At 50.6% G+C, this 18,934-nt stretch overlaps 1 protein-coding gene across 1 annotated transcript in view; it reads right to left on the reverse strand.

Annotated features, from left to right (window-relative positions):
• Positions 1-1,266: 1,266 nt before the first annotated feature.
• The window catches only part of LMCD1 (LIM and cysteine rich domains 1), a 57,035-nt gene continuing 39,367 nt past the window's right edge, over positions 1,267-18,934 (reverse strand). Inside the window, exons 4-6 of the mRNA XM_061396346.1 lie at positions 17,275-17,604; positions 4,024-4,239; positions 1,267-1,921 (exon numbers count right to left, since the gene is read on the reverse strand). Coding sequence (XP_061252330.1) covers positions 1,763-1,921; positions 4,024-4,239; positions 17,275-17,604 — 705 coding nt within the window. The 3' untranslated portion in view covers positions 1,267-1,762. The remainder of the gene's footprint in view (positions 1,922-4,023; positions 4,240-17,274; positions 17,605-18,934) is intronic.

Here is an 18,934-nt window from a genome sequence, read left to right on the forward strand (position 1 = left end):
CCAGGGGCGTTGTTCTTTCTGTGAGCACCATCCCCACCTGTACTCAGCAGAGGAACTGGAACTCTTTAGTGCTCAGTGAATATTTGTGAATGAATGAATGAGGGAATGTATGAGTGAATATTCCACTGGTGCTACAGGAAGGGCTGAGAAGGTTATGTTTCAGAAGCACCTTCTAGAACAGACTTTCAGTGGGGAGGAGTGGCCTTCAAGGAACCAGCACAGAAAAGGGATGTGGGGAGAATGGGAGGTCTTGATCCAGAGGAGTTTCTGAATGTTTAAGAGAAATAAGGAAATTAAAATCTAGAGAAAGAAAGGTTTTAAGACCAGAAAGACAGTTAAGCCAAGTGTTGGAGGGATTTACATGTCAGGGTGAGGACTTTGTTCTTGAGAGGCAACTGGGAGGCAGGAAGAATGCATCTAGAAGCTTCTCTTTGAAAAGGTGGACATGGAAGAGAAGCAGGGTGGCTGGAGAGAGGAGCTGGACACAGAGGACCACCTGGGAAGGGCGTGGCCATAGCTTCATCGAGCTTGCAAAGCACGTGAACGGGGCTATTGTAGACAAGATGATGTGAGTGGAAGTTGGGTGGTAAAGGTAAAGAAAATGGGCAACAGATGGGCAGTTTAAGAAAGAGAGGCCATGGTTGACTGGACTGTGAGCTACTAAGACTCGGGTCTTTTTACACTTAAATCCCCAGTAGAGAGGGAAATGTCTTTTTTTTCCTGAAACTGTGGGAAGGAAATGAATTTGGAGGCTGTAAGTGCACTGAGGTCATAAAAGAGAGACTAGCCAATGAGCTGGTCTGTTTGGTTGGCAACATTTACAACAGGGAGTGATTTCTCATGAAGTCCCTATAACTCAGGTCAGCCTGCACTGGTCACCATATCCCACGTGGCACCCATCAGGTGAGCTTAGGTGGCCCTTTCTGAACACTCTACCTGGTCTCACTCCCAGAGGGGCTCACTCATCACCTGCCTCAGCTCTGAGAGCACTGAATTGCTGCTCCTAAGTTTCTAAGAGGCTGCTTTTAGGTTCCCGTGAAACACAGCACTCTCATTTCCATCAATGCCCTGGGGCTACCTGGAACTGGGCCATGGGGGTCCTGCCCTGAGGACCTACAGTCCCCAAAGAAGTCTGACGAGACACGGCTGAAGAAGAGGCACACCAGCATTTCTGGGGCCTTCTGCCACCAGCGCCAGCATTCAGGGTCTTGGGGCAAAACAGATGCCCTGAAATGCTGGCCACGTGGAAATAATAAGATCAAAGTGTATGCGCACTTCATAAAACTTTTATTGGTGTATTTATCATGCCAACATTATTTTTTTTATTTAAAATTCAAATTCCATTTGAAAAGGAGGAAACAAAAGATCCTTGGGATCCCAGGCTGCTCCTGGAGGAGCCTCCACACTCACGAGAAAGCACGCACACCCTACAGCTACAGGATTTGATCACTCAGAGTTGCATTCTGGGAAGCTCCTCCTAGAGAGCCCTGGCAGGATGCCTTTCATTGGTAGCAGGGAAACAACAACAACAAAACAACTGCATCCTAAGACTTCTCAGCACATCTTTGGCTTCGAAACTATTGACCCTGAAGGATCCATCACCACCCAACCTAGAATATATGTGTATATATATATTCCCACTGAAAAAAAGATGACTGTTCTTGTTGCTGGCTGTCTCACCAGACCCTTAGGATGGCCTTGGCGCACTGGGCTCCCCTCCTCAGCAGGATCCTGTGGGTTCCGGCCGTGGGCAGTCAGCCCTTCAGGAGCGTTTGGACTTGCTGCATGTCGGGCACAGGAGCTGACCCTTGGTGACAATGTACGCCCGGCCACCCAGCTGCTGCTCGCAGCCCTCGCACACGAAGTGCTTTCGGTGCCAGGCCAGGTCTTCCACACGCTGGTAGTCCTCTGAGAAGATTATCTGGGGAGGGGAGCAGAAGACACGTACAACTCAGGTTCTATCTCGAGGAGACGGGGCATGTGAGATGGTGGTCCCTCCTCCCCCATTCTTGTTTTGTCCTTTAAATGCTTCAATGGAGAAAGCTGACATAAGTGTCAGGCAGTTAAGTGCGGTATTTGATGAAGATCATGGTTGCATCTTAGCATCTCGGATGGAAAAAAAAAACACACACACACAACCCTCCGCTATTGGCAGGTTTTATGAATCTGGCATCTGTGATGCTCTGTGGGTCAAATCCAAAGCCCAGTTGTGCTCTGAGCTGGTGAAGACCGCCTCACTACAGCCAAGTGGCCAATGGCCAGTCTGCAAGACGAGGCACACCCAGCGTTACTTGGGCTTGGAACAAAGTAAACTTTGGAACATCTGTGCGATCTGATGAGGAGCCAGAGAGCGGAACAGCAAACTGGTTAAATGTGACTTCTCATCTCGAGGTCAAACAGGGATCAAGTGTGAATGTTCATTTACATACTTAACAGCTGCATGACTAGGGGCAAATTTCTCAACCTCCCTGTGCCTCAGTTTCCACATCTGTAGGATGGGGATATAAATACCACCCAGCCCAGGGGTTGTGTTCCAAGGGTTGATGCAGATGGAGTACTCGGAATGGTAACGGAGATAAAGTCAAGGCTGTGTGATTAGCACTGACCCCTCTGAGCTACACTTTTCTCAGATGTCAAATGGAGATAGTGAATCCTTCCCCTCAAAGGGCTGTTGTAAGATGTAAACGGCACATCACGGAAAAGTCTACAGCACATTAGGACGAGGAGGGGTTACCGCAAGCATACTGTGGTCCTTAAAATGTAAGCTGGGGCCTAGGCCTGCTCACAGCCCTTTTCCCTTCTTAATGCTCTTGCTCACACAGTTGCGATGTAGGAGGATTACAGGGTCTTAACTTCTCACAGTGTTGGAGAAGACTCTTGAGAGTCCCTTGGACTGCAAGGAGATCCAACCAGTCCATTCTAAAGAAGATCAGTCCTGGGTGTTCATTGGAAGGACTGATGCTAAAGCTGAAACTCCAGTACTTTGGCCACCTCATGCGAAGAGTTGACTCATTGGAAAAGACTCTGATGCTGGGAGGGATTGGGGGCAGGAGGAGAAGGGGACGACAGAGGATGAGATGGCTGGATGGTATCACTGGCTTGATGGACGTGAGTTTGAGTGAACTCCGGGAGTTGGTGATGGACAGGGAGGCCTGGTGTGCTGCGATTCATGAGGTCACAAAGAGTCGGAGACAACTGAGTGACTGAACTGAACTGAACTTCTCACAGAGAGCAACATGTGGAAGGTGGGAGGGGAAGATCCTAGCTCAAAGTGAAGAAGGCATTTCTAACCCTCATGTGTGCCAAACGTGAAGGTAGCGAGTTTCCCGTCACCAAGGGCATGCAGACAGTAGTTGCTACTGCCGTAACTATTACTGTCACTATTCACACACCTATGAGTGCCTCTAGTCTAAACCCATATTGGAGAGCTGTGCCCCTTTCCTAGCATCTCTAACTGTTGGCTTGTGTTATGTTGATGCTACATGTTACAATAATACTGTTGTCTCATCGTGTATTACCTGATTCTAAGAGTCATGGCAGCTTCTATTTTTTTAGTCACTAGGTCGGGCTCATGCAAAGCATTTTCGGGCATGATCTCGTTTGTCCTCACAGCAACTGCATGGGGTGGGCACTGTTACCCTCCCATTTTGTAGGTGATAAAACTGTGACACAGGAGTTAGGGACCCATATGCAGAGCCAGGTGTGACCGTGTTCTGTCTGCCTCCGGGCGCACCCCATGATGTTCTGAGCACTCATTAAGTGCCGGGCCTCTTGCCTGGATAAGGATAAGATTTGACAGGTGCTCTGTGTCCCACCTATCCCAACAGACCTGGGGGCAGGAACTAATTTCTGTCCATTTTGCAGATGGGAAAACAGAGGCCGAGAGTGTGAAGGGGGCTCTGAGCCCCAGTTTTCCTACCTGTGGATCACATCATTGGCGAAACCACACCCTCCTGGGCCTCAGGGTCCTCTCCTGCAGTCAGAGGCACTCCTGCCCCACCGTCCACCCACACAGGTCCTCACCTCATCACAGCCGGAGCACCGGGGCCGCAGGCTCTCGCAGTAATGACGGCCACACCAGGGCGCCCCGTCCTTCCAGAAGTAAATGAGGTCCACCAGCGGCTCGGAGCACTTGGCGCACACGAAGCAGGCAGGGTGCCACTGCTTGCTGTAGCCTGCCCTGTCTGAGTAGACCACAGGGCTGTCGGCGGGGGCCACGCCCTTGCAGAGCTCACAGACCTGGAAGGAAGGGTGGGGGCGGAGCCCCAGGACACAGGTCGTCAGGAGTGCATCATGACCCGGGTCCCAGTGTTAACTCCAGTCCTCTGCTTCCTGAGTGATCTTGAGCAAGCTACGGTACCTCTCTGTCCTTCAGTTTTCTCACGTGCAACGTGGAATAATACTACTACCTACCTAGCAGGGAGTTGTGAGGACTGAAGTATTTGTTTAGGACAGTGATTCTCACACATTTTGTTCTCAGGGCCTTTAGACTCTTAAAAAATTATTGAGAACCTCCAAGAGTTTCTGTTCATATGGGTTAATAGCTCATGGTTTTTACCATATGAGAAATCATAACTTAGGAAAAAGTTAAATAACTACTTATTAATTCATTAAAAATAGAAAACCAACAACATGTCAATATAAATATTTGTAATTGTAAATAACTGTGTTTTCCAAAACAGGAACATTGAGTCAGAGTGTGGACTTGTTTACATTTTTGCAGACCTCTAATGACTGGCTCAGTAGAGAATTTCTCACTTCCTGTGACTGCTTTAGCTTTTCATCTTTTGCATTAAGGGGTTTTCTGAGGAATTGAAAAAGGCATTTTTAGATAGCCCTTCCAGATAATTGAACTATTTTTCTTTGCTATTAATCAAAATTTGACATGTGGCAGTTTCTCAGAAGCAAGTTAATGCAGAGTCTGAAACCATACCAACCAGCCTCTCATCCCTGTTTTCAACACAGTAAAACCCACTGGTCCACTTGCACTTTGAATGAATCTTTTACCTGTGCAGGGTTTGCCTTTTAATAAACTTAAAATTTTAGAAGTTTTCGATTTGCAGAAAAAATTGTACAGCTAGTGCAGAGGATTCTTGCATCTTGCAGACCCCACACCCACCGTCCTGTTTGCTTGGCATCTTACATGAATATGGTGCACTTGTCACAATCAAGTAACCAGTACTGATATGTTATTATTAACTAAAGTCCAAACTTTCTCTAAATGTGCTTAGATTTTACCTAATGTCCCTTTCCTCTTCTGGGATCCCATCCAGGATCCTGCATTACAGATAGCGACCATGTCTCCTCAGGCTCCTCTGGGCTATGATAGTTTCTCAGACTTGCCTTGTTTTTAATAACCGTGGAGGGGTTCTGGTCAAATATTTGGTATTTACCACAGAGGTAAATGGCTGTTCTCATCACATCCTATCCAGACGGCATCCTCAATCTGTAAAATCTTTCCAGTTGTTCTGGAGTTCTCGCCCCCTCCCCAGAACTCCAGTGGTGAAGGTGATACTGGTTGTCATCTCCCAGGGGCAGGTGTATATCCAGTATTATGCGTGGGTGTTTTTACTCCTGCTGCTGCGGCTGCTAAGTCACTTTAGTTGTGTCCGATTCTGTGCGACCCCATAGACGGCAGCCCACCAGGCTCCCCCGTCCCTGGGATTCTCCAGGCAAGAGCACTGGAGTGGGTTGCCATTTCCTTCTCCAATGCATGAAAGTGAAAAGTGAAAGTGAAGTCGCTTAGTCGTGTCCGACCCTCAGCGAGCCCATGGACTGCAGCCATCCAGGCTCCTCTGTCCATGGGATTTTCCAGGCAAGAGCACTGGAGTGGGGTGCCATTGCCTTCTCCGTTTCACTCCTGACTGATACCCTTATGGAAACCCAAGAGAGTTACTTTCCCTTCTCGAGTTATTTTCCTTTTAGGGAGACCTGTATGTCCTGCTCCCTCCCTCCCCCTCCCCCTCACCCCCCAAACAGGGCAGAACCCAGGTTCACAGAGATTCAGTCACTGTCGAGTAGCAACCGTTGACAGGAAGCAAAGCTGGGATTTCAACACGGGCCCAGCCTGACCCCAAAGCCGAGGTTCTTTCTACTCCACTGGGTGGTCTTTCCATCAGTGCTGGCACAGCTGTGGCAAACACAGCTTCTGCCTGTTCTTGTAGGAACCATCAGCTTCAAATGCATCTTACGTTTGAACTCCAGTTTACTGGCATGTTTTTCTGCCCCCAAAGAATTCCATTTTTCACGAGCAGGCCTGTGTTACAGACTGAATGGTTCACCTCCCCCAATTAATATGTTGTAGCCCTAAAGTGTGACTGTATTTGGAGATAGGGCCTTTAAGGAGTTCATTAAGGTTAACTGAGGTCATTAGGGTGGGGTTCTAATCAGACAGGACTTGTGTCCTTAGAAGGAGAGAGACCAGAGATGGTTGGCTCCTTCTGCTGTTCTCTCTGGGTGTACTCACAGGGAAAGCCATGTGAGGAAACACTGAGAAGGGGGCCCTCTACAAGCCAGAATGAGGGGTCTCCCCAGAACCCAATCATGCCAGCACCTTGAGCTTGAACTTTTATCCTCCAGAACTGTAAAAACGCACATTTCTGTTGTTTAAGCCCCCTGGTCTATGATATTCTTTATGGCAGCCCGAGTTGACTAGTACAACATGTACTGTAAAAGCCTGTCTTAATTATCCTACTTTATTTTGAATTTCAAAAAGTTGTAGACATTTATTTTCTCTTTTGCCACAGAAAGTTCTTATGTGATATCACTGATTTTAACTCTTGGCCCATAACACCTAATTAATTGATTACCTGGCCTCTATAGAAATGCTTGTTGACGCATGGCTTGAAATGAACATACTGTCTTACTAAGCACTAATTATATGTCAGCCCAAATAGAGATATTTATTGTTTTGCTATGTAAAGATGAGTAGGCATATAGTCAAAGCCTAAACACTTTGTCTTATTTATATACTTTAATTGCATACTTAATATATTCTTTTAAATGAAGAAATACAATTAAAATGGTGATAATCAGGGAAAGAAAACCAAGTGACAAAATAAGCCCATGTACTGAGAGTGGTCCCTAAGCACAGCCGTGGCTGAGCGCATGCCCAGATAGGAATGCGTTTGATTAATTAGTCCTGGCTGCCTGACGACGTGCCCTGGACCATACTGGATTTGTGGTTTCATTTACGCCCACAAGAATGATGTGTGTGAGTTCCTCCCCAGAGCGAAACCCTGTCCCTTTGCACATGACTGAGCCCCAGCTCACCTGGAACTCATCAGAGCCTGCCTGTGTATGCCTGCTCCGTCATGTCCAACTGTGCGACCCCACAGACGGTAGCCCGCCAGGCTTCTCTGTCCATGGGATTCTCCAGGCAAGAACACTGGAGTGGGTTGCCATTTCCTCCTCCAGGGGATCTTCCCCACCCAGGAATTGCACCTGCATTTCCTGCATTGGCAGGTGGATTCTTTACCACTGAGCCACCTGTGAAGCCTTATGGGAAAAACAGATAACGCATCCACATTCATTGATTGTCACATCTCTTAAGCATAGCTGCAAAGTGTCAGCTGTCTGGCGAGGGCTGTTTGAGAACCAAGTGAGTTTCCTATCCATCTGTCTTTCCATATTTCACAGAATGAAGTTTCCAGCCCCTGTTCTCCCACACAGAAGGGCTTTCTGGCCATCCATCATGCCTGGTCAGGTATCACCAGGCAACAGCAGTGGGGCTCCCAACTTCAAATTTCCAGCTGTTTTTCTAACACAGAGGTGGGAAAAGGAAGGGATGTAAATCACCTGGGTGTGCCTGGGGCGGGGTGGGCGGGGTGGGGGGAGTGGTGGTGCTGGCAGGTGCCTGCGACCCACAGAAGGAAGCAGGGGGATGTGAGGGGTGCCTCAGAGAGGCAGAGAGGCAGTCTGGGGTGATCACGGGTGACTCTGAACTGTGGGTTGGGACCTCACTCTGGAGGTAATGGGGAGCCTGTGCTGGTTCTGGAAGCCAAGAGTGCCGAGTTCTGGTTCATGCCGTGGGAGAATTCTGGGAGCACTGTCTGAAAGGGCTCTGTCAGGGCCTCTTTGGGGAGTGTCTTTTCCCTCATTGTCCCCCAGCATTCCTGCTCTGCACCCCATTACTACCAGTAGCCAGTCCTTTTTCTTTTAAGCCGATCCTTTTTAAAGAAAACAGCGTCACTGCCATTTTACGAAAACATGATATTTGATTAGTAAGTCCCGTCAACATGCGTCAGGAACCAATTTCTTCTTGCCTCTGAACTGTTTTCCATGCCCCCTTCCCTGTGGTCTCAAAGGATTAGAGATCTGATAGTGTCCTGGTTCTATCAATCTGGCGGCCCCTCAGCCACCAGGGGCATCCTGGCAACCAGGAGTCCAAAGGCCCAGCCTGCCTGGGTCCCGTGATCCGGGGGCTGCCTTTCTTTCCATAAACTTATTCTATCATCCTCAGTACTGAGGATTACAGTTTCTAAACTGCAGTGAATGCTTGAGGGGGGAGGGGGCTAGCTGTGTGACCTTGGGCAAGTTAACCAACCTCTCTGTGCCTTAGTAGTTTCCATCTGTCAAATGGAAAATACTACTAAAGATACTCAGAACATCATAGGCCTGGTACATGGATTAAGTGAGATCCTAGAATAACGAACTTTATAACGGTTCAGTACTAATTAGCTAAAATCTACTGTCATCCCTACCCAGCCCTATTTATAAAAAGCTGAGGCTTAGAGGAGCTAAATCCATTGCCTAAGATGACAACGATGTCTCAGGCAGGATCTGCTTCTGGTTTGGAGGCTTGGGTTCCTTTCAGTAGGACCAAGGGCATGTGGAGTGTGAGGAGGTCATTCCTCCCACCCGCGGGCTCTGTTGTTTTTCCATGTCTGTTCTCTCTCTCTGTACAAGGCCAGAGAATTAAGTCAGGCGACTTCCATCCTGTCACTACCCCAGACTCGGCTACAACCAGTCCCTGGCTTGGCAGGCCTGCTCGTCTCCTTCTCCCATCGTACCCCCTCTAAGACCATGCTCTCCGGTTCCAGACAGGGAGGTACAGCACCTCCCCAACCCTGCAGGGTCTGATGAGTAGATCTGGGGGTGGGGAAGGAATTTGCAGACTCCTAGGGGATGCTGGGGTAATCAGGGGACCACAGTTCACGAACCACTGTCATAGAGCATTTAAACATGACCTTATATATATAAACTCAGCAAAAATGACATCACCAGTTAGGTTCAGTTGGCGCAAAAGTCAATTTGAATTCCTGGGATGCTTCAGTTCTATACTGTTCTGAAGAAAGCTCAATATAGTCGTTCCCAGGCGATGTCCCCTCTGGAGGAGACAGCGTGGTCCAGTAGAAGTCCTTTGGGACTGGGTTAAAAGGAGCAGAGAAGAACATTGATCATTGGCATGTCAGTGGGTTCTCATTCAGACTTCCAACTGGCTATAATCAGAGCTTCCTCATGGGAATCCGTCCATGTACTGGTTGCCATGTGACCTAGTTTTCAGACTGTCGTCCCTTGGGGAGAGGAGCTGTCGCACAGACCTTTCTTTTCTTTTTTTTTTTTAAATATTTATTTATTTGGTTACTCTGGGTCTTAGTTGCAGCATGTGGGATCTAGTTCCCTGACCAGGGATCAAACCCAGGCGCTCTGCACTGGGAGCATGGATTCTTAGCCCCCGGACCACCAGGGAAGTCCCCAGACCTGTCATAAGTAGAACATACGTGACATTTCTCCCGTGAACGTCTCTTCACGCTGAAGGTTCGCCCTGTCCCTGTTCAAACGGTGAAAGCAAGGGTCTAAATGAGAGGCTTTTGTCTATCCCGTACTTCGGGTCTTTGTAAACACCTGCTTTGAGAAAGCGGAGGAGCATGCTAGGTTCAGTTGCCTCGAAAGCTCAGACCCTGTAGGGCTGGGTTCCGCCCACTGTGATGTGTGGAAATGATGCTGGCAGCTCTGTGGACCTTCCTCCCACCAGTGGGTGTCTGATTCCTTTGTTCACATGGGTCCTGCCTTAGTGACTCATTTCTGTAGAACCGAATGTGGCAGACTTGATGCTGTCGATTCCAGAGGCAGATCATAAAAGGCAGCTCAGCTTCCACCAACTCTTCTTTGTGAGTTTTGGTGGGGGCGGAGACGGGGGACTGGGAAAAAATCCTGAGGCCCCCTTTCTAGGGCAACTACGCAGAGAAAACACAGAGATAGAGGGAGAGGCCAAGGCCCCTGCTATGGTTCAGCCCCAGCCTTCTCCGTCTTCCCAGCATCATGGCCGGAGACAGGCTAGCCCGCTGAGCCCTACCCGAACTGCTGATTTGTGAGCAACACAGACATCAGTGCTCTGAGCTGCTGCATCCTGGGGTGGTTTGCTGCGTGGCCCTAGGTAACAGGTCCAGCGCATGCGGGCACGCAGAGTCATTCAGGCTTCCGAAGTGGAAGTAACCAACACACCGCGTTTCAGGAAACAGCAGGTCCAGGCCAGTGGCCCCAGGTCCCACGGCCAGAGAACTACCTCCAGGGACGAGACATGCTAGCCTTCAGAGACAAGTCTGCAGGCCCCGAGAACCTTGCAAACCAGCCACAGCCTCTCCGTCAGGGTGGCCAGCAGTTCTGTCCCAATCATGCCCTTCCCTTCTGGAAGGCTCTTATCCAAAGGTCTCCCCAGTCTAAACTCAGATTACCTCGTGAAAAGCTCACCACTATAACACAGTAAATATTAACACAAGGGCCTTGAATCCAGGCGCTGGCTTCCCTCCAACACAAATACTCAACAATTTATTCATAAACAGCATCTCCCCGTTTCCTCTTATGGTGATTACTCACCATCTTGGCTTTGCAACCTCGTGCATCCCAGAGTAGTTTGGTTCCCTGCCCCGTCTCTCTGCTCTTTCCTGGCCCGGTGTTGTGGCGGGCATCTTCCGCCCCCTGTGCTCCGGGCCCCGACACCGGCATCTTCCCCGGCTCCTTCAGGTGCAGACTGCATGGGATGGTGCAGGCGCAGTGGTCAGGGTCCTGGGCTTTTGTACAGAGTCCCAGCATTGCTTCCTCTTGGGGGCACCTTGGATGACTCGGCTGCCTGTCTGAGCCTCAGTGTCCTCCTCTGTGACACAAGGCGGGCACTGATGCTGGCAAGTGCTTAGCCACCCCGTGCTTTGCCTCCCACGTCTTCTCAGCCCAGGTCCTTGGGCAGGGGGCGCTCTGCCAAGCGAGGTAGAATGTCAGGTGTGTAACCAAGTCTCCCTCACTGGTGGTCTGCTGAAGGGGGAGGTGGGAGCCACAAAGTCTTCTTAAATGCTACACTTGGAAGAGAGACTGTCGGCCTGGGGTGTTCTTGGTCCCCCTTTGACAAGCGTGTCCTTACAGAGGGAGAGTAGGGACAAGGCTCATGTGTGGCCATCTCCACTGCAGCAGCCTCACATGGTGCCCAGGCCCCCTGGGAGCTCTGGAAGTCGGGGAGCTCCCATTGTTTGGAGTCCGTGCGGGGTTTGGGGTGAGGCTGGCCCGCGTTCCAGTTCTGGCTTCAGCACTCACCAGTTAGACGACTAGCTAGGGGAGGGTCTATTTTGTCGAGTAATTCTTAGAATTGAATAAAACAGCCATGAGAAGCCCCTGGCGTGGTGCTTGGCACGACATAGGTCGTCAGTGAGTGGCAGACGACACCACCCTCCATGTCATCATTGTCACGGAGTAACCTCCAACAGGAAAATAAAAGCCCTGTTTTAGTCAATGGACTATTACGCGGCCCACTTCAAGGGGGGCAGGGCGGGGCAAGATAATTGTGAAGCCTTATGTGGCAACACGGAGAAGTATTTATAGTATCAAAAGTGGGATGAAAGGAATTTTCTGTGGAAAAGAAAATCTCCTTTAATGTCATTAAAATATCTCCGCCGTAAAGGAGGAGGCAGGCGGATGTGGAGGAGCCTGGTAACCATGGCAACTGGGAGGGCTGCCTCTTGGGCCTTTGACCCTCGGTCCTCAGCTCAGATGGGGCTCTTAGGCATGGGGTGGTGGTTTCAAGTGTGCAGAGAGAGACTGGCTCTCCTGCCAGCCCACAAGCCAAACATCTGCTCTGACCAAGCTTTGGAAGTCCCTTGCCCACAAATATGTCCCCGTCAGGCCTGGAGTTGGGCTGAGCTGCCAGCTGCTGTAAGTTTCCATCTGCGAGGCCGGCTCACGGGAGGGAGGGGACCCAGGCCTCCGGTCCCTCCTCTGTGCATTCTTGTGGGGAAACGGGGTCGGGGGAGGTCCACTGTCATTTGGGACCTGAGGAACACATCTTTACGACTTCCAGAAATGTCTTCGCTTCTTTCAGTCTGTTCTCCTTTTAATCTTCTCTGGGGCCGTGGCCTGGCCTGTGAGGCAGGAGCTGGGGGGCTCCTGGCAGGAATGAAAAATACGGAAGGGCGGAGATGACATTAAATGCTATGTCCTGGCTTGCTTGCTTCTTTCTTCGGTTACAAGTTTGGGGTGTAGAGAAGGGAGGAAATTCCTGGGCAGGATGACCATGCCCAGGAAATCTGTATATTTAATTTCTGAGAACATATCCAGTAGGCTCTGTAAACGCAGGGCAATGGTCTGGTAGAGCCGTTCACGGTCAGTGCATCAAGGTCCGGTGTCTGTGGGATCCATCCAGGTGGGAGGGGTTGGGAGCTGGATGCGGGGCCCTGCCGTGCGGCTGTGGAGTAGTCCAGGCTGCTGGGGTGGGCAGCTTCCTGACCATGGGATGCTTCAAAGTCCCCAAGACCCCTGGGAACCCATGGCAGGTGGGATTGGAGTGGGGCAGACAAGCTCTTCCCTTGTTCCTGACTTGCCCCCAGATTCTTTGCTGTCTGGGCTGTGAGTCCACACATCGCCTCTCACCCCAACAAACAGAAGTCCCCGCGCCTTTGCTTTGTCCTCACTCTGCCGAGACCCCCCAGGGCTAGTGATGCAGAAGGACCTGGGCTGGAATCTCACTAGCAAACCAGTTAACCTCTCCGTGCCTCAGACTCCACATCTGTAAAATGGGTATAACAACCCCACCCTCTCTCACCAGTTGTTCGGGTGATTCAAAGAGATGAATGAGACTGCTGTGCAATGCCAGCCCCCTTCCTCACTCCACGCACAACTCAGGGAGAGAGAGGGAGGCTGAATATTGGGGGGTTTACTTGGCCTCAGTGATTTAAAGGGCCTGCTTTCAGAGTGACAGCTGACAAGCTGGTACCTGGGATTTTCCTTTGTGACTTTTCCTCACGAAGAGGGCTGACTCTTATGGTCATTTCCCATGCTGCCACCTCTCCTAAGCACAGAGTCAGAGTGGCACTTCCAGGGACCCGCTGCTCCTGCCATGCCGCCGCTCTCCGGCTTCACCCAGCACTCAGCCCGTGGGCAGGGATTCCATACGGATGACTCCGAACAGGCTTTGGCAGGAATGCTCCTCTGGTCTGGTCAGTCTGGTGGAGGGAGGAGTCGGCAGTCCGACCCTGGGGTCACTGTGGTCCAGGCTCCTCCCAAGGTTTCCAAGGTAACAGGCTACCCAGCCTCAGGATGGAGCCGAGTGAGCGCCGGGGAGGACCACCATGGGGTGCAGGCTGTGGAGGCTCCGAGGGTGGGGCTCCTGGCCTCTGGCTGCTGAGAGCAGAGTGTTGTGAGCTCCCGGCTGGGGCGATCAGGGCCGGGAGAGAGTGGGGGGCTGTATTATCTGCAAGTGTTCCCTGAACTCCCCGTGGGCAGTTCAAAGAATTCGAGAGTGCTGACAGTGTTCTCAAAGCTGGACGCCTGAAGCCGGGCAGGGGGAGGCCACACACGTCTAGAACACGCCCATGTTAGCATCTCACGGACCCTCATTGGCGATATCGTTTTGGCCGAGCTTATACATCAGGTCATTTTCAACCCTCTATAGCAGTGGTTCTCAAAGGGTGGCCCCCAGCCCAGCATTGGCATCAGACTGGAGACTTGTTGGAAATGCTGAGTCTTAGGCCCCACCTGCACCCACCAGTCTGGGGTGGGACCCAGCCTGCTGGATTTTAGCCAGGGTGCCAGGTGCTTTTAGACATTGCCATAGTCTTCTGAAGGCTCTGAGAAGTCCAGCCTGAAAGAAACCCTGATGTCCCCTTTACACGGCCATGTGGCCCTTTAATAGCTTCATATCCATGAGCTTTCTGGGCAATAAGCTTTGGGAAACAGGAAGATGGGCTTGGGGGCTGACAGAGGTTGGTTTGAACCCCACAGCCTCACCTCCTGTGGCTGGGAGCTCTACATCAGATGCTCCCTGCTTAGCACTCTCCTTGGTTCAGCAAAGGCCAGCAACAGCACTGACGCTCACCATCAGGATGACGAAGCGTGGTGTGTTACAGTCGTAGCTCCAGTGTACTGCATGTCACATGTCCTTCTTTTTGCCTCCTCTTTCACACATCACTGATTTGGAATGTCAGTTCTATGCTTCCTCCCTGTACCCAGGTTCTTAGGTTGAATGCCCCGATGGATTCTAGCCAAGTTCATTTCCCTCCTCAGGGGAGCTAAAGTCAGATTTGTGCCTGACATTTGGCTTTGGAGGCTGTCCTGCTGCCCTTTTATGAGAACAAGGGGAGCCCAGCACACAGGCCGGCCAGCACCCACGTCTCCTTGATATGCTGCCCCCTGGGTTGGGGCTGCCAGGGACACACAGTCTACAGCCTATTAGTTACCTTAATAGAATTTGCTCCCTGGCTTTGAGGAGATAAACACTGAGTTAAATACAGGTAACAGGCAGGGTTCTATATTCAGCATCACACAGTAGAAAGAGTATCAGATCCGGAGTCTGACCACCCCACTCTCCCCCAGAAACGATGGGGCCTCAGACAAGCTACCTATCTTCTCTGAATCCCTGAGTCCTCACCTGCAACACATGTGTGCAAAGAGTCATGCATGTCTGACTCTTTGCAATGTCGTGGACTATAGCCCACCAGGCTCCTCTGTCCATGTCCGATTCTCCAGGCAAGAATACTGGAGTGGGTTGCCATGCCCTCCTCCAGGGGATCTTCCTGACCCAGGGATTGAACCCGCCTCTCTTGCCTCTCCTACATTGGCAGGTGGAGTCTTCACCACTTGCGACACCTGGGAAGTCCCACCTATAATACAGGGTTGTGAAATCCACCCACCAGGTAACGGTCTGAATTAATCCGAGACATGAAAGTGGTGAACGTAGCATGTAGCACACAGAAGATGATCAAGGCATGTAAACTTGAAATCTCATTGTCCTCTCAAGCAAAACAGCCACCCAAGTGGTCCCCATCTTTAGAGGATCAATTTAGTTTCAACATTCATTCATTCATGCATCACATAATTATCAAGCACCTTCTCTGTATATTATATCAGTGGTACCTGCTGCAGAGATGGGGTGGTTTGATTTGTAGCCCTCGGTTACAGAGACAGACAAGACAGGACCTCAGTGTCTAGAGGGGGTAACGGATGTGAGTCCAGTAGTGACACAATTAGTTATCTAATGAAGATCAGGTTTAGGAAAAGGAAGGGGCTATGGTGCTGGAGAAGACTCTTGAGAGTCCCTTGGACTGCAAGGAGATCAAACCAGTTAATCCTAAAGGAAATAAATCCTGAATATTCATTGGAAGGACTGATGCTGAAGCTCCAATACTTTGGCCACCTGATGCGAAGAACTGACTCATTGGAAAAGACCCTGATGCTGGGAAAGATAGAGGGGAGGAGGAAGATGGGGAGACAGAGGATGAGATGGTTGGATGGCATCATCGACTCAATGGACACGAATTTGAACAAACTCTGGGAGACAGTGAAGGACAGGGAAGTCTGGCGTGCTGCAGTCCATGGGGTTACAAGGAGCTGGACACGACTTAGCGACTGAACAACAACTACAAGGGAAGGAAAAGTCTGTCTTCCCTAACCAGCTCAACCCACCAATATCACCTTCCTGTGCATTCCCTATTTACTGTCTGGTCTTGTTTAAATGCTTCTAAAGTGTCAGAGCCATTTCCTAGAGCTGGCTGTTGCCAAGGACCTGGGATCTTAGGCTGCCTCTGCCCTACTTCCACGCTGTCCAAACATGTGGAATCCAGGATGAAATACGTTCTCAGATCAGCATTTCTCTCCTGGGAATGGCAACTGGGAGATGTCACAGACTTAAAGAAGCTGCCTTCCAATTTGGAATTCCACAGTACTTAGTTGTTAAGAGGCGATGGCTACTGGAGAGTGGATAGAGAGCAGGGCTGGGTAGGGGGCTGGTGTCTGAAAACATGGTCACTGCATGTAATTTTTAAAAATCAATTCCTGGGTTGTGAATTCTTCCTGAGAAACAGGTCTTTTCAACACCAGCACTAATTTGTGCTAAGGAAAATTAGTTTCATTCTTTTGTCTTCAAGTTCATCGGATGGCAATCCCAAATGAATGTGCCCATGGGGTGGGCGTTGGAAATGCAGGACGCAGGTTTCGGATAGCAAGTGTGAGTTACAGAGAAGAGAAACCCCTTCTTGATGTAGTGACAGCATCATTTGGGTGGGCATTTCCCTGGGGTTCCTGGCTAACGTGGGTGACTCTTGCCTGTTGCCAGCAAGGCAGGTGATTTGCTTGATGGATTGGGACTCATATTTCCAAATGTCACGTAGAGTCACAGGGCCTCTTGACTGATGGGGGTTGGGGTTGGGGGTCCCATGAAACTTAGCAGATAGCCCCACGTGGCCCCCAGTCTCAAGCCCACCACTGTTCTCTATGGCCCTTGGAGTAAAGTCCTAAGTCTATGACATCCCAGTATGGGGACAGGGTCCTCTGCTTGTTTAATTTCCTGGATCTCAGCAGACAGTACAGGCTAATGGATCCTTGAGTGATGGATGGATGGAGTGCATGACTCTTCAGGAAATGTGCCTCTGCTGATCTTGCCAGCCCCCCAGTACCACACCATCAGCCACCTGGCACTTCATTCAGTCCTTTGACTGTGCTGTGCTCTGAGACTCTCACCTCTTTTAGGGCATGCTCACCTCTTGAAGGCAACACAGGCATCCCCTGAAGAGCCCAAAGGCCTGGGGGACTCCTAGTGACTCTTGCAAGGCCAGAGGGGGCCTCCCCTCCTCCCCCAAGCCCACCCTCACCATTGAGCAAGGAGAGATGCCCTTTCTCTGAGCTGGTGGGGTCTGCTTGTCTGTGACCGCCTCTGGACCATGACCATAGATGGATGCAGGAATGAAGGAACAGGGCCTGGAGCTGGGGCCCTAACCCTGCAGCCCTGACCTGGGCATTTTCATCCAGACCCGAGGCATGAATGGATGGATGGACGGAGGGGTGGGAGAGACTTACGTATTCCTTGGACGGGTCACCGATGCTGCCGTTGGTGGTCGGGGGTGCGGTCTCGGCTCCCTCAGGCTTCTCCTGCTGCTTCCCCTCCTCCTTGGGCAAGCCGCCCTGCCCGGGGAGGGCCACCTCGCCCACACCTAGGGCCTCACTCTTATATTGCTTCACAAACTCTTCCATCACTTTCAGCTCGTTCTCCAAAAGTCCGCGGCAGCGAGAGGGGTCCTGGTCGTAGATGGGGAGCTGGTGCATGAGCTGGCGCCGGCGGTAGAGGGCGCCCTCGGTGCCGGTCACCGGCTGCTTCTCCTTGGGGATGAGCTCCATGTACTGCAGGCCCTGGAGAGGGGGAGACCCAGCACCGTGATTCCCATGCACCCGGGCATGGGAGATCTAAGCCCTGGCAAGACCTGTGGTTTCCTGCAGGTTTCTGGAAAACCCAAGGATTAGTCTCAAGGAAGAAAAGGGGTGAATCTTTGGGGAACCCCCAAGGGAGGCCTGAACAAGCTTCCACTCTCCCCCAAGTCGTAAACACAGCTTCACATGCTTGATGAGAATGGGATAATTTCAGTAGACTTTCATTTTAGATCTGCCGGCTCTGCAACATGGATTTTGTTTCCTTAAAAACTGAAGATTTTTACCTCGTTTACCTCATGGCAATGCTTCTCATTAAAAAAAAAAAAAATCTCATTTAAAATCGCTTTTCTTAGCAAAGTATAATTAAATCCTTATAGGCAGAAGGCATTTCATGGTTTATTAATTTTAAAATATGCAAAGGCCCCTTCTAATAGTAGAATCGACAAGGTCTCAAGTCAATAACATTTCCACACTGATACAGCTGGGATAGATGGTAGACTATCTGACTATATATATGGCCATGGATAACCGTCCGATTGGCCTTTCATTAGTTTGCTGGCTTGCTTTTCTTTAAAATGAGTAGAAATCTTACACTCAGGTGGGTCCCAGGTATGGGGAGATAAAGGTCAAGGCCACACAGCTTGAGAAAGTGTGAAATGCAAATTGTTTATACTCTGCTACTGTTTCCCACCTCTGTGCCCAACCCTGACCCTAACCCTCCCGCCGGATGGCCTGATGCCCATGGCCCGTGGCTGCTGCCTTCTGTGGAAGCATTGACTGGTGCCAGGATGCCCAGGCCCTGGATTTCTGTGTGGCTCCCACCTTCTAGGGCCTGCACCCCTCCCTGCTTGACTTTATAAATCAACCCTGTGGTTGAGACCATGTGTGTGACCTGCAGAGCTAAGGGGTGCCTGGCTGGCATCCTGGAGACACAGACCTACTTTTCCTGTTGCAGCTTAAAGCCCCAGCTGGGTACCAGCTCTCTGCCTTTGCACTGACAAGGCCCCAGCCTCTGGTTGCTGCTGGTGTGTGTTTTGTGATCCTGGCTGGCTTGAGGCCTATGCTACCACTCCCTACTCACTCACACATGGCAGACATTAATAATCAACCCCAATGAGGGTGTCAGAACCCACCTCAGCATAGCTCTCAGACAGTTGCCATCATTGGCATGGACTTGGGAAGGGGGCGATGGAAAGAGAGATTGGGTCAGAATCAGCAATCTCTCTAGGAAGCCAACCAAGGTCATGTTCCCAAAACCTTTAGCAAGAGGCCTTTTCTCAGATCAGTTGGGAAGACTGCTTTAGGTCCTAAA

This window comes from Bos javanicus, chromosome 22, assembly GCF_032452875.1.
Source record: "Bos javanicus breed banteng chromosome 22, ARS-OSU_banteng_1.0, whole genome shotgun sequence".
NCBI lineage: Eukaryota > Metazoa > Chordata > Mammalia > Artiodactyla > Bovidae > Bos > Bos javanicus.